Genomic DNA, 15,330 nt, shown 5'->3' with positions numbered 1-15,330 from the left:
CATGTTCATCTTAACATGTATGAGGTACTGCAGGAGTGTCTCCATGGTTACTGGTAAAATCCACCCTTCAGTCTGACTACAATTGGCCATCAATTTATCTGAGAGGCATCTGGGATCTTATCAGGTCCGAACAAAAAACTCAACTATTGTACTGGTATTTTACAATCCAAGAAGAAAGCCCGAAATCAATGTTCCAGTAGTAAAAAGCATAAGACAATCACCTCTGACATTTTATTATCAACTTCCAACAGAAGAAAAATAGTAGTTAGCTAACGAGTTTCTAAACATGAGAAATCTGAATACCTAAACCATAACTTTCACAACTGACAACACTTTCACCAACATTCAGATTGGCCAGGGTTGGGAAATAATTTTACAGTCAGGCACAAGGAGACGTGAGCATCCGAGACATGAAGGGCACCAGAATGTCATGGCACAAGTACACCAAAGCAACACATACACCCACGCAGTTACAGAGTGTCATGGCACAACCAAACACCATTTAATCCAGTACTGCCCAATCATGAGTGTTGTGGACCTGGGGTTAGACTGCCCAATACAGACATTTAAGATGAATGATCAACTGATTGCCCCAGATTGGCATTAAATGAGCAACCAACCCCAGTGAAGTTTTCCCTGATGTCACACATCCAGATGGAATGCCTTAACTCACTAGACCACCAGGTGTCTACAGAGAGTAAGAGGGCAACGTGTTAATGCACTACATCAGTACAAGTAGTGTACAATGCATGAAGGTACTTCCTTTGATTTCCCACATGGTTCAGAGAACTGCCATATACAGGGGAAAGTACTCAAGTGCAACTGGGTTCAAAATCAACTGGAGTGGTGTCTGGCACAGTAGTCTGACTCCATCACAAGCAATGATGTGTCTCTGTCAAGGATACTGCCACAGATGCAGCGAGCAACACCTCAGCTACATAATGCAATGATTATGAGCAGACAGCAGCATACAGAGAATGACTACCTGCATCCCAGACATGCTTCATACATCTCCGGGTCACTTTTACAGCAGGTGGTCTTTCACAGCATCATATGGGTGGCAGGATGAACACTTAACATATTCTTCCTTTGAAATAACACTAGCTAATTTATCAAATGGTAGAAATGGATGAATTTTTTTTTTTGCCAATTTAAATCAAATGGTGCATTTTCTGCACTGTGTACAGTACCAGGAAGCTTGACTGAATACAGTCTTGACTGTTGTGTCATAAAGCCTGAAAGGGTTGAAGGACTGTTTCAGTGAACAGAAAATATTTCTTATCAAAGCGGTACTGTACTTAACAGCAACATTTTAAGTATACGGTAACTGTTATAATGCTGTATCCATTCACATGTGCAGAAAATGAATAACTGGCGTACGGCCAAGATCTGATAAAACGTTACCCCATTGGAGGTGGGAAATTTACCGAAATATAGTGATCCCTTGGTTATTGCACATGACTGGTACCTTACCTAGTGCATGAGAACAAAACTGAATGATAATAAAAGTGAAAAACCTATGAGATTTATCCTAACTGGTACTAGGGTACCCCACTCATAAACCCCAATTTCCCTTTTACAACAATTTATACCCACTAACTACATACATACTGCTATAGCAGGCATGAGAAACACACACAGGCATGGTTAGGTTAATGGAAAACAATGAAAAGGGCACAATAAAGATGTACCATACAGAGACCTCAGATGTACTAGAGGTAAGGGGTTCTGAGGCTAGGGGCTGGAGAGTTAGTGGTCTCAACCACCTAGGATTAACTCCTCAAGTAGGATCTCATCTTTGAATCTCTCACAGCCATCAGAAAACACAAATTTTGCACCATCATTATCAGTGGAAACCAGATCGGGTGTGCAATAATGAAGTTTTTTTTTAGCCAAAAAATGCACAAAAATGGCAGGAGTGCACATTTTCATCTAGCAGTGATAACAAAAACTGTTATAACCAAGTGCGCAATAACCGAGGGATCATTCTGTTTACCACCACATCATATTAAGAAGGTAGTAAACATGCTGGTTTGTCAATGGATGGTGACACTAATGAACCTCAGCCACTACGGCAGGAAGTACTGTATAGTTAATGCGGCTTGAAGGGAGCAAGATTTGTTTGCATCACGGCCATACATCTAGTGAGTGAACAGTTACCTGCCTCCCTGTGCTAACTCTGGTAAGCCACTTACACCACAACCAGCAGTGCCACGACACCCATCACTCACATGTTAACACAAATGAGAGGAATGTACAGTACTCTTATGCCTCCAGTCCTATAATAATGGGAATTTTTTGGCAAATCACCTCCAAACCCATGGTACAAAATGTCATAGCGCTGAAAATTTTTGACAAATACATAGTGCAAACTGCTGCCATAATGTAGATAATATTCAATACCCAAATAAGAAAATTTAGATAAAACAGATTTGAATGCACTAAGACTAGGATACATTCATAAATATCACACTGAAAAAACAAAAGAAGAGAATAATGGGAATCAGCATAAAAGCAATGGGCCCTGGATAAACTTAAAAAGCCATGTCATCTGAATCCAATAAAAAATGATCTATTTATTTATAGCATACTGTACATCTAAATCCAGCCAAGAAAGACCTGCATAGCTGTAGCACAAATCAGAATCTAAACAAAATAGCTACCTAATCGTAACACAAATCTGAATTTGAAAGTTGTAGCACAAATCTGAATCCAATTAAAAACAGACCCCCTTAATTGTTAATTACAGCCAGTCAACACAGCAACCCTTCCTCCTCATGCAACGTGCAGCCTTTGACCAACCCAAGCCCTTTATGCCAACCTTATTCTCACCAGTGATGATGACTTCCCTGCATAAACTTTATTTCCCCATCCATACACATCTCCTCAATCCTGCTTGGTGAATATACGACAACGCAACTCCACAGAAACTCGCCTTAATGCCAACGGGTACTATACCCATATATCTTCCTCTGATACTCCTTTATTGTTCACCTTTACGGCAACCCAGCATTGCTATATCAACATTTTCATCCGATACCCTTTTAAAGCACCTTGGCTCCTATGTGACTTAACTTACACTTTCCAGACAACTCCTTTACTGGGTGGCCTTTTTAACTTTCTTTTTAGCCTTCTTCTCCTTCTTGAGCCCATCCATGTTGGAGCGCATGAACTGGGCAAACTGCAACTGGAACTTCATCACATCTGCCGCAGGAACCTAAAAACGAACAGAGTTGAATGTATTAACCCACTGAGCCTGGGGATGTCTTTTTCATATAATTCTTGCCGTCTGACAATTTAATCAACTCAGAACAGATTTTTCAAAATGCAGGGAGACAGATACAGCCTTAATAAATCCTTCTGTACAAGAGGCCTTTCCTAAGCTGAAGAACACTGCCCAGTAACAGAATGAGTACACTAAAAAAGTTACTTGGATTCAAGGGGTTAACACCTTCCATCTGATGATGCATTTTATATTTTGTTCTTGCTACTTTAAGATTGTTTTCTTCACCTTACAGGAGACTCTTCAAACCAGAAAGGTCAGATACAACCTTCATTAACCTGTCCACTGAAAGACATCTCCCCTTAAAAAAAGGTTGAAGGGATGAATGAAACTGAATGTCAGTAAACGAAAAGCAAACTGAAAGACAAGAAAGATCAGACCAGAAGCGCAGGGTAAATGCATTAATTTCATAAAACAGTAAGATGGCAATTAGTTATCGACTTGAAGGGAAACCAAAATAGAAAAATGAAAAACCAAGCATGAAAGAGAGTAGAGTACAGTACATCTACCGACCTATTTACTTAATTACTGTGACCATACTTCATCACTTCCCTCCATTTCTGTTTTCTTCACACACATACATACACCTCATAAACTGAAAATGATTATCCAGTAACTGCCAAAATGGTCTTAACTTTTTCACACCAGATACAGCTTCTATTTTACTCTCTTGCTGGTGAGGGATGCCTTCACAAGGTAGCACCCACACAACCAAGTTGTGGAGTTGCTCAGTTATACGAATGTTCCTCAAATCTCAACCTTTCCATCAAAAGATGTTGGATTGCTGGAAAGGGACAATTTAACCCGCAGTTCACAGCCCACAGTTGCACTACAGTACTACTATTTTACTCCAGCCAACATCAATATCAGCTTTTTGTAGGATATAAAGGATTTGTTATGCATTGTACTTTTTGTACTGTATTTACAATCTACCTCGCCTGGTAATATATAATGAAACTGGTGGATGCTTAATTGTCTTCTGTACTGTATTTTACAATTAGGTGGCAACTAGTGATGACCATCATTCACTCACTCAATCTAGTGTTGCCTACTCCTTACTTCTGACTTCTTCCTTTCCATTCTGTCACATTTTATTACCAGTACTTGTCTTTCCACTTCTGGTGGCATAACAATGAGTGGCAAACCTAATGATTTCCTGTAAACCAAAAAACCATTAACAATGCTGGGTGGTATATAACCAGATAATGTGGTGGTGTGGAACATGATATGGTGCCTGTTAAATGGTGGAGACACAAATGCATTATCCATCCAGGAACAAAACCACCACAATTTCCCCCATACCTCACTATCGTGAGGCATTGTCAGCCACATGGGAATATCAGTCCACTGCATAAGACCCTACAAGGGCGGCTGCTTGCCTGTGGTTAATGGGTTTGCCTGGCGAGGCAGACCGGGATTGATCAGCAACAACCACCTAATATTTTGGCACTGGAGAGAGATACTTTATGTGGTGGCACCAAATTAAGTAGGAGGTTTTGCTGCCCAGTTATAAAAACATCCCCTACTCCCTCCCTATCCTTTCAACAGAGGATGGTGGAGGAGGTCAATTTCAAGCTTGCAATCCACTGGGCTCATGTCAAGATATGCCTTAGGCCACAACAATACCAACCTAATATTCTGTATCAGAAATGTCCAAATAGATTGAAATTACTGTTCTCTGGTTGAAGGAGTTAATGGTTTATACTTAGTTACTGTAACCGAGTGTCTAACAATATAGCAGTTTACTAGAGTTTATCATCTACTCTTTTACTGCCCCAACAGGAGCACACAGGGACCCAGGACTAAGCTATTCAGTCCAGACATTTATGGAGAGTGACTAGTTGCCTGTCTCTTAGCAACACGACATAATCAAGAAATTCCAAACATCAGTTGAAATCAGACACATATGGGCCACCACTAGATCACCAAGCTTCTAAAAGCTTGAGGGTCCACCTTATTTCCATGAATGCAGCAGAGACCTATCCAATGAAGGTGATAAGTACCAAAGTATACAGGGAATGTACATAAGAACTGAAATAATGGAATCAGTATGAAAATTAAGTCCTTAGTAAGCAAGGGATTATGTTGTTTAAATACCCACCACAGTACTAATTTTCTTGTCCTTGGTCTTTGCTCGTATAAGGCAAAAATACTCATCTGGCTGAGGCAGTGGCGTTACTTTAGTCATCTTTCCGTTCTTCATCTTCCGTGGCTTTGGGTACGGCACTGTTCGACCATCATCTGAGGAAGGAATAGAGTATACTAGCACTGTCATCATCACTACCAACATCACCACCATTATACAATGTGGGTTAGGATACAGCAATGTTCTACCATCATCTGATGAGGAATGGGATAAATGAGGAATGACTGACTTATTTAAACTAGTTCTGGAATGGTTGGGCTACCACAGTCTAGATTATTAAAGAGTAGTAGTGCTGCTCTTGGGTGTCTGCCCTTTCCTCTCCTCCATCCTTCTTTCCTTCCATCCTCTTCTGTCTTTCATTCCTTCATTCTTTCCTCGACCTTCTGCCTGTGGATGACTACACTGAGTGACAAGCCAAATGGTTTCCTGTACACCAAGAATCCATTTACTCTGCTGGGTTGGAACCTTATAACCAAATTTTGGCGCCTGGTGGTTTAGTGAGTAATTACGGCGCTCCAATCAAATTGAGCCGGTGAAGGTTTATATCCAAGGGATGGTTGGAGTTTATTGCTCACGTAATGCCACTCAGGGATGAGTGAGGCTGGTCACTCTCATCTTCAATATCAGGACCAACTTGCCTAGCCCCGGGCTCTTACGCTCCTCATGGGGCAATGTAGGATTGGATGATGACTGAATGAATAAATGAATGATGAGACTCACCTACTTAACTGCAGCAGATTTCTCCTAACCAAACAAAATTATTATGTGCTTGCCTAAATAGAATCCTATGCATACCAACAACAGAGAAAGGATGAACTCCGACAGTTTTTGATGACTTTAACTGCTAGACTTTCTGTCAGTTAAACAAAATATTCCAGTGCAAAATATTCCAAGTGCATAAAAAAATAAATAATAATAGGCAACTTGTAACAATAACTTATAATCCAGCAGGTCGATGCAGGATACTCACATCGCTTGATAGTGGTGGCTACGGTGCCCTTTGTTCTCGAATTGTGGAACATCAGTGTCAGTTCAGACATAAACTGGAATGACAAATAAATTATAAACTTAAAATGTGTTAGGATGGTAATGCCTGTGAAGTGAAGTCAAGATTTCAAGGACTTGCATGTTGACTAAATGAGTGTTTCTCCTTCCTTGCTTTCTGGACCCTGCCTTACCTCATCCTCAGATGGGACAAAAAGGTCAAGATGATAATGACGATGAAAACTTTAAATTTACCAACAGAATATCAAGTATAATTACCATCATAATCTTTATAATGTTAACAGTGCTGCAATACTCACTTAAATATGAGGTGGGTAGAGTCCAGAGACAAGACAGAGAAAGAGCACAAAAATAAGAAAACTATAAGCAATAGTCATTCCAGCCTTCACAATCTTGGTTCCACCTCCAACCATCAATTCCCAATTCAATAATATACAGTGCTGACAACCTCAATAGTTCGCTTTCTCAAAATTGAGCCATTTTAGGTATCATCTTGGAATTCTCCGCTTTGATATTCACCTTTGCAGCAGCAGCAAGTCTGTAGGCAGTTCTGAAAGATCCTCCACTGAGTACTTACAAGGATGCAGTTAAACTAGTTAGCAACCCCTCTGCCAATGGCATACTAAGTCCAGCCATGAAGATCTGGATCTGCAAAATCCTGAGTGAAAGAACTAGTGCTATTCTTGGTTCCAGAGCCACAGATAGCCACACATTCCCTAAAATTTCCTCTGTTAGTATCAAAAACTGCACTGAAGTTATCCAACCAACAATGCATCCCATGAGTAAAATTTGTTGTAGATCAACAACCGTCTCTCTACAAAATCACGCACCTCTATAAGAGCATATTGCAATAGAATGAAACAAAGTCCAAAGTGTGCTTAACCCCCTGACACCAGTTCATGTCTGAGGACGTGTGGTCGACAGGCGACGGCTCACCTCTGAGGACATTTTCATATTTCACGGGCAAGTTTCAACTCTACAGCGCGCCAAACTCGCTGAGAGTGGAGTGGAGGGCTCTCTCATGTGCCTAAGAGTGTGGGGAGAGACTACCTGGGACAGAGGTGGGAGGGGCAGACTACACGTGTACTGTACTGACTGCAGTGAGCAACCCACACACTAGTGGAGATATACACCGGTAGATGTTAAGTACACGCTTCTTTGTGTGTGTCTATAATTTGTGACTGATTTGTGAGTAAAATATGTATATATACATACAGTACATTTTTTCTGGAAAATCCAAATTACAAAAATAAGCCCAGTTGTGGGACGGGGATAAAGTGCAGGGAGCCAGGCACCAGGGGGTTAAACCTCTCCAGCATTATATGCTCATTAACTGGAATAATCACATCAACATAGGAGCCAAACTGAGTGGCAATCACCAAAGCAACTTCCCTTAGACACCACTGTCACAGCCAGACAAGTGGTAAAGTATCTATCACCACTGGCACCATCATGGTCAGATCATCATCTCACCTCAAAAACTGCAGCCATACTGCACCCGTCACCCCACCTCTGATGACAAAGGGAGTCAGTTGCTCTCCATGAGGCACTAAATGTTTTAAGCACCATCTGAAGTGCAAGGTACATTAAATACAAGATGGGGGATGAGAACTAGGCTCCCCTCTCCTACATTTGGCTGCCTGACTTCCACTGGCTTTATCCAACAGCCTTCATAATCACTGGGTGTCTCACCCTCCTCACTGGACTAGATAATTGGGGCTGCCAGTTTAGTCACCAATACAACCATGCAACAGGTAGTGGTGGATTACATGGTACCAGTAGCAGACTTATGTCTGACCTGACTATATCTGACAATCAAACCATCAAACAAGTAGTACTGGAATACATGATACCATTAACAGATCTATGCCTGACCTGACTCAAATTGTGACCTGACCATGACAATCCAACCATGAAACAGATAGTACTGGATTACATGGTACCAGTAGCAGATATATGCCTGACCTGACTCAAAATGTCTGACATGACCCATGATCAGACATTTTATAAGTTTTAACACCACACCCTCCCTTTTCTTCAAAGCTCTGCCCACCTACTGGGGAAAAAAAAAAAAAAAAAAGCAATTTCACTGACAGATTTCAACTTTGTCACTGCATGACCTAATTAAAATACTCTGCCTGTCTCCACAACTTAGTACCATCAACAGTGTACTGAAGGATTTACTGGATATCATACTTAGCCCCTACAGTCATTCCCCCACCCCACCCACCCAATTAATAATCACCTATAATTTTTCACCCTAACCTGGCCTACAGTTTCATCCTTTTGCTCACCCATAGTTGTTTTACTTCACCTTGAACCAGATGTTCATCCTTTTGAAGCTTATATCATGTAGTTCAATGGTAGAATAAGACAATACCATGGCTCTACCTACTTTGCTTTGAGCTTCTTCATGACTAGACTCACACATTATTGTTTTATTTACTGCTACAACTTAGCAAGATGACAGATGGCAATTTTAAGTTGTTTAAGTAAACAGAGTACAGTATATTGGCAATCAGAATAATACTAATCCCTTGAATCCAGTGACATATTTTTTTGGTTTCTTGATAATTCCATATTATTCTACTCTATCTAAGGATCAGCACTTGTGCTGACAGGGTTAACAAAGAAATGTGACTGGTATTCTATGTGGCTTTGAAGACGTAGCACCTCTTAGCTTAATCTATTTATATTGTGTACTGAACTTTAACCCATGATGTCAATGGACACCGTTTTCATTTTATTTTGGCTATCTCCTGATGATTTTAGTCAACTCTGGATAAGATTTTTGAATTGGAGGGGCTAGATAAAGCCTTAATAAGCCCATTTATAATAGGAAAAGTGTATGGTAGGATACTCTCATTGACAGAGTTAGAGAAAGAACAGAGGATATAGTTGGAGAAGAACAGGGAGCGTTTAGGAAGGGAAGAGGTTGTGTAGATCAGATATTCATTCTTAGATCTTTAGTGGAAAAGTTTCAAGAGAAGGGAGAGAAGTTGTATGTGGCTTTCATGGATTTGGAGAAAGCATATGACAGAGTGGATAGACAAGGATTGTGGAAAGTATTAAGAATATATGGAGTAGATGGGAAGTTGTTGAATGCTGTGAAGAGTATGTAAGATAGTGCGAAGGCTGCAGTGCGTGTGGATGGTAAAACTGAGTGAATTTTTTCTCTTTGAAAGTTGGGTTGAAACAGGGATGTGTCATGTCTCCATGGTTGTTCAATTTGTACATGGATGGGGTAATAAAAGAGGTACAAGGTAGGGTAGTGGATGTTGGAGTGGCCCTAGTGAGAGAGGGTAGTGTTTGGAAACTCCCTGTACTGTTGTTTGCAGATGATACTGTGTTGTTGAGTGATGACGAAGGGGAGCTGCAAGGCTTGGTGGATGAGTTTGGAAGAGTGTGTAAGAAATGGAATCTAAAGGTGAATGTAGGGAAGAGTAAAGTGATGGTCTCTGAGAGAGGTGAAGTCAGTGAATGTACAATGAGGTTGGATGGTGAGGAATTGGAAAATGTGAGTACATATAAGTACTTGGGTAGTGTGATGAGTAAGGATGGAGGTTTGCAGGGTGAAGTGCTTGAAAGGGTACAACAAGGAAGAAAGGTTGCTAGTTCCTTGAAAGCAGTGATAAGAAACAGGGAAGTGAGCATGGAAGTGAAAAAGTTACTACATGACAGTACAGTATTGTGATACCAACTCTAACATATGGAAGTGAAGCTTGGACGTTGTTGGAAGGACACAAGGCAAGAGAGAGCAGTGGAAGTGAGTTATTTTAAGAGGAGCCTGTGGAGTCACATTTGAGAGACAGGCTGACAAATGAGGATATAAAGGAGCACTGTGGAGTGGATGTGGATGTGACAGGATGCGTCAGGAGGAATACACTGAGGTGGTTTGGACATGTGGAGAGGATGGAGGGTGAAAGACTGATGAGGAGAGAGTATGTGAGTGAGGTGGAGGGGGGGAGAGGGAGGGGGAGGCCAAGGATGAGGTGGAGGGATAGGGTGGAGAGGTATATGAGAGAGGGGGGTGTGAGTTGGGAGCAGGGCAGTGAAATGGCGGGGGACAGGGCGACATGGAGGCGATCTGTTTGTGGCCATCCAGAACAGGATTGAGGCATCTGGCAATAGATAGATAGATAGAAGCCCATTTATAACTGGAGATCCATCTTAAGTACCGTATAATAAAATCATCTGGTTGCAGAATCATCTGGACTATCTGGTTATACAAACTTCCCTTAACTCCCTTCCTATTCCCCAAATGGAGGATGGTAAGCTGCTAAATGAGAACTTCAGTTTGCAGTTCAACAAGTTCATGCCCCCAGGAGCCTATGGCAACAACAAAAGTCATCTGTATTGTGATGCCAAGGTCTGGACCAAAGAATGCCAAGATTAGGATTAAAGGATGTCTCTGAGGATTCAAGACAGTCACATTATTTTTAAAAATAACTAAATAAATATTACGTAAAGTTTGCAATGCATCAATAAATCATACTAAATGATTCTGCTGGGGTTAATATCCAATGAAAACAACAAAATCAGCAGGCAGACAATAGAGTAATGACCTTATCATTAGTTTACATGATGAAATATTTCTGAAGCCCTACAAGCTACAATTCTCTCCTAAACTGAATTGTAAAAATTCATTAATAATTTACCAAACAGGTGCAGGTCTTTCAAATATACTGTTGCATAGTGCATTTCACAAAAGATCTTTTATGCTTCATGGATTACCAGTACCATAAATAATGGGTACTTTTAAATTTTACCTGTGAATACTAAATACACAAATATTTGTTATATCTCAAATACCATCATTTCCATGAAGTTACCATCACGAGATATACTGGTAATTCCTGACAAACTTTCCCAAAGCACATCTTATTTTTCATGCATCTCAAATTCCTTACTGATGTTGTGTCTGGATAATTTCAGTTGTAAGGACAGGTTAGGTTGAGCCAGGACAGGATGTTACGTTAGGCATGATTTACTCAGGTTTAGTTAGTTGACTGAGACTTGGCCTTTATGTATTACACGTCTTTCTAAGTTACCAAGTGACAGTCCTAGGCAGTTAAAGTCAAGGGGGGCTGGGCACTGGGGGCAAAGCCCTCAAGTTTGGGTAAGCTCGGTTAAGATGCTGGGTAGGCTGGATTGTTAGGCTTACTACAGCTTCAAATGTTTGATGCCCTGAGAAGTCCTGTCACCACAATCAATGCATCTGGTCAGTAAACACAAAGCTGCTGGCAAACTGGCTGCTTCCTTTAAAAAAATAAAAAAAAATAAAATAGCTAAATCCTATCCACTTTTTGTAGTTTAAAATGAAAAGATACCTGTCACATAGTGTAGTAAAATTACTTTTCCTGATGGATGGTGAGATTGTCAGGAGACGGTTGGAATCACTGCAACCATGTGATAAAATTTTACCAAAAATTCAAGTCTAGCAGTATCACTTTGGGGTCACTGTGACCCCGAATCAATTTATCCAACCATTTGTCTCATTAACCTAGACTAACAATCTAATCCAAATTAATATTTTCCCCTAACCTAACCAAACCCAGCCAAACCTATTTATCAACCCAGAATGACAGGGACAATTGGGTTTAGGGAGTGAAATTACCTGTTACTGCAGTCGAAGATAATGGCCACCCACTTTAAACCAAACACAAAATTAAGGTGAACAGGCATTAAATATGTAGCTATGTCAGTGATGCCCTATTTCCAAATTTCCTATTAGAATGAATTGTTGATGAGATCCTTTGTTAATATTTATGGATTAGTGTAATATATACTGGGCTTTTTTAAAACGTTCATAAGTAGGGGGGTTCATTATTGTATGTAATACTGCTCGTAGCTTATATTTTACGGAATAGGAAGCAATTTAATTTAATCACCAAGTGCTGTTTTACTCACATGTATAATATTTCAATGGATGTCTCCTGTGTGGTGTATATACAGATTTGCTTTATGGCTACACCTTCCTTCACAATCACATGGTCATATGACGATTGCACATGGTTAACAAATGCCCTTAATGCAAGATACTGTTTTGGCGCAAGTTTCATGCAATGCACACTTTAGTTTGCATGTTAAGTACATAATGCTCATTGGGGGGGGGGGTCTGTGGGTGAAGCCCCCAGTTAGGTATCCATTGCTAATGGGGGGGGGGTCTTGGGGGCAAAGCTCTCCCAGTTAAGTAATGCTTTTCTAGACAGATGCCCACTGAAATAGTAATTGTGTACATTTATTTAGTGCACTGCGAATTTGGTCAGCAATAAACACACCGTCGTGGGTGTTGTTCGGCCGGCTTTATTTTGGTAAATTTTTACAAGTGGACAATACACCCCCCAGGCAGTGCAATATATTTTTCTGGCAGTTTTTGATGCGATTCGAATGTTTCTGACCTTCATTTTTGTCAGAAATGCCCATCACCGAACACAATAAAACTAACGAAACCAAACCCAACATACCTAACCTATCTTAGGGGAGTACTAATCAATTTCCGAATGGGGTAATGGGGGTTGTGATCCTTAGGGACTATACTATACGATAATGGTGCTAAAATTCCAAAACTGCATATTGTCCACTTGTAAAATAATACCTTTATTTCATATACTTGCTTGTTTTCATTTCTTTAGTCGAAAATTATATGTTAACTACCTGCGATGTATCTAGTACTAAAATTACTTTGGCTAAAATCAATGGTTTTAAGAAAAAAGCTTGAATCCGTGCATCACTTTGGTTCATATTTACCAAATAGGCTTACTGGTGCTTCTCATTAACCATCGCATTGCCCTTCAACCCTAGCCAGTTACAGTGTCATATGCTGTACCGTTGATCACCAAACAACATACTGCTCTGGGTGTGACCAACTGCACTGTAAACCATATGTTAATATCCACAAACATGCAATATGCACCACCTAGTGTTATATGTTAACATCCACAAACATGCAGTACGCACCACCTAGTGTTATATGTTAGTATCCACAAACATGCAATATGCACCAGCTAGTGTTAAACAATGTCATTTCATTCAAAATCATACTCAGTATACCTCTAACTCTTGCAAACTCATATTGTGTACCTCTCTGTCCACGTACCTGAAGGGAGCTCTATATCCATAATTATGTAATTCAAAGAAACATGTCTTTGTGATTTCTAATTACATTTTAGGGGCGTACACGCAACTGGAAGGCACTATAATAGGCTACTTACCACCTCGTTACTAAGATGTGCCCTAGCCATGTTGTCACTGGTTGTTGACTCCTGAATGATCTCCATATTAACCCACCGAATATATTTGTATATGTAGTCGACATACATAGTTACAAATTACTCATTTACTTGTAGGTATACATAGGAACAAAGATAACAATTTTCAATGACATAATAAAGATCTTATCGACATTATTACCAAACTCTCAAAATTCGAGATGACGCCAAAATCATAACTAGGATTCTGCCTCGATATACTGAGTGGGACAAGTATTTGCCTACCTTAGTAAAAGAGGCAAGGTAGTCAAAGTTCATAAATGGTGCCTCTTCTCAATAGCTCAGTCTCATGCTGGTAGTACTTACGATATTCTTATACACGTTAATACTGGCGCTACTTATTATTTATCACTCTTGTTTAGAAGTTATTCCTCTGGGTTGTTCTGTGTCGGGGCTTTGCTAGTTTTTGATGTGTCCCCGTGTTTCAAGGTGGGTAGCCCTTGGTGCTAGCTGTAGGAAACAACCATCCTTGATTTTGTCAAAATCCTTCAATATTTTGTAGGTGTCAATCATATCCCCTCTAATCCTGCGATGTTCTAGAGACGCGATACCAAGTCAACCTCTGTTTATATGGAACCTACTTGTACCCTGGGTTCTGCTTCCCAATGTGCATAGCCTTATATTTTTCTTCATTAATTGCAGTAACCATTTCTGACTCCACTCTTCCTGCAAGGTAATGCCAATTGCCATCTTGTGGCATTTTTATCCTGCGGTAAATTTTTGCATCGTCAGCAAAATTTTACTTGAACTGGCTTCTTGTAAAAGATAATTACTGAAAACCAGAAAGAGTACTAGTCCCCCATAAAAATAATGTTTCCCCCGAGCTAGACGTTATTATATTATATAGCCTTGGTAGGTGACAGGAGGGCGCTACCCATCTCGGCATGGCAGCTACCAGGCGTGGCTTGAACTCACGACCCCCGGTCCCGAGGCCGACGCTCTCCCACTGAGACACCGTGCCCACTACTGGTCCCAGAACACTGCCTTGTGGGACTCCACACTTGTAGCCATTCCGAACGAGTTCTCTGACGCTGACTCTCTGCTGCCGATTCAAGAAGCTGTTAATCCACCTGAGTACTTCACCGTCTACACCAACACCACCGTTTGGTCAGGAGACGACAATGTGGGACAATACCAAAAGCCTTTCTACAATCCAAGTATACTACATCAACACAGTCTCTTTCATCTATTGCATCCTCCGATTCTAACTGATAATCATGGAGCTGTGTTAGGCAAGACTTTCCTAAGTCCGTGTTGATAGCTTCTAAGTTGTTTTTCTCCACGTGGTCAAGAAGGCTCCCTCTTAACAGTTTTTCTACGACCTTACAGTGAGCAGAAGTCAGGCTGACTGGTCAGAAGTTAAAGGTGTTAGATTTTTCTCCCTTAAAGACAGGGCTCATATTGGCTCTTGTCCACACTTCTGGTACTTCACCTGTACTGAGTGATGATCTGAAAAGCATTCACAGAGGCTTAGCAAGGGCAGCTGCACATTGCTTCAGTACCATGGGGTGTACTCCATAAGGTTCAGAAGCTCACTGTCCTTAGTCCTTCAACCACTCTGTGAACATCTTCAGTGCTGAAATCTCACTGACGGAGCTTCTCTCCTTCAAAGGTAGAGATATCTG

At 40.7% G+C, this 15,330-nt stretch overlaps 1 protein-coding gene across 1 annotated transcript; it reads right to left on the bottom strand.

Moving 5' to 3' along the window:
* Nucleotides 1–229: 229 nt before the first annotated feature.
* Nucleotides 230–13,680, bottom strand: Srp14 (signal recognition particle 14). Its single transcript, XM_080279268.1, has 4 exons — nt 13,649–13,680; nt 6,400–6,472; nt 5,385–5,524; nt 230–3,217 (listed from the first exon to the last, which is right to left on the bottom strand). Exons 1-4 carry the CDS (start codon nt 13,676–13,678, stop codon nt 3,098–3,100), a joined length of 363 nt encoding a protein of 120 aa, XP_080135394.1. The 5' UTR covers nt 13,679–13,680; the 3' UTR covers nt 230–3,097.
* Between the last annotated feature and the right edge of the window lie 1,650 nt (nt 13,681–15,330).

The sequence above is a fragment of the Coenobita brevimanus genome, chromosome 8 (genome assembly GCF_032717465.1).
Source record: "Coenobita brevimanus isolate Jiangsu-jjx chromosome 8, ASM3271746v2, whole genome shotgun sequence".
NCBI lineage: Eukaryota > Metazoa > Arthropoda > Malacostraca > Decapoda > Coenobitidae > Coenobita > Coenobita brevimanus.
The sequence above is the reverse complement of the archived record's forward strand: the minus strand, read 5'-3'. Positions and strand labels throughout refer to the sequence as shown.

Excerpts from the sequence above, each read along its gene's own strand:
- Srp14 (XM_080279268.1), bottom strand. The coding sequence starts at position 13,678 with ATGGCTAGGGCACATCTTAGTAACGAGGTG. Across the intron at positions 6,473-13,648 it reads CACATCTTAGTAACGAGGTG|TTTATGTCTGAACTGACACT; the intron begins GTAAGTAGCCTA and ends TTGTCATTCCAG. Across the intron at positions 5,525-6,399 it reads AGCCACCACTATCAAGCGAT|ATGATGGTCGAACAGTGCCG; the intron begins GTGAGTATCCTG and ends TTCCTTCCTCAG.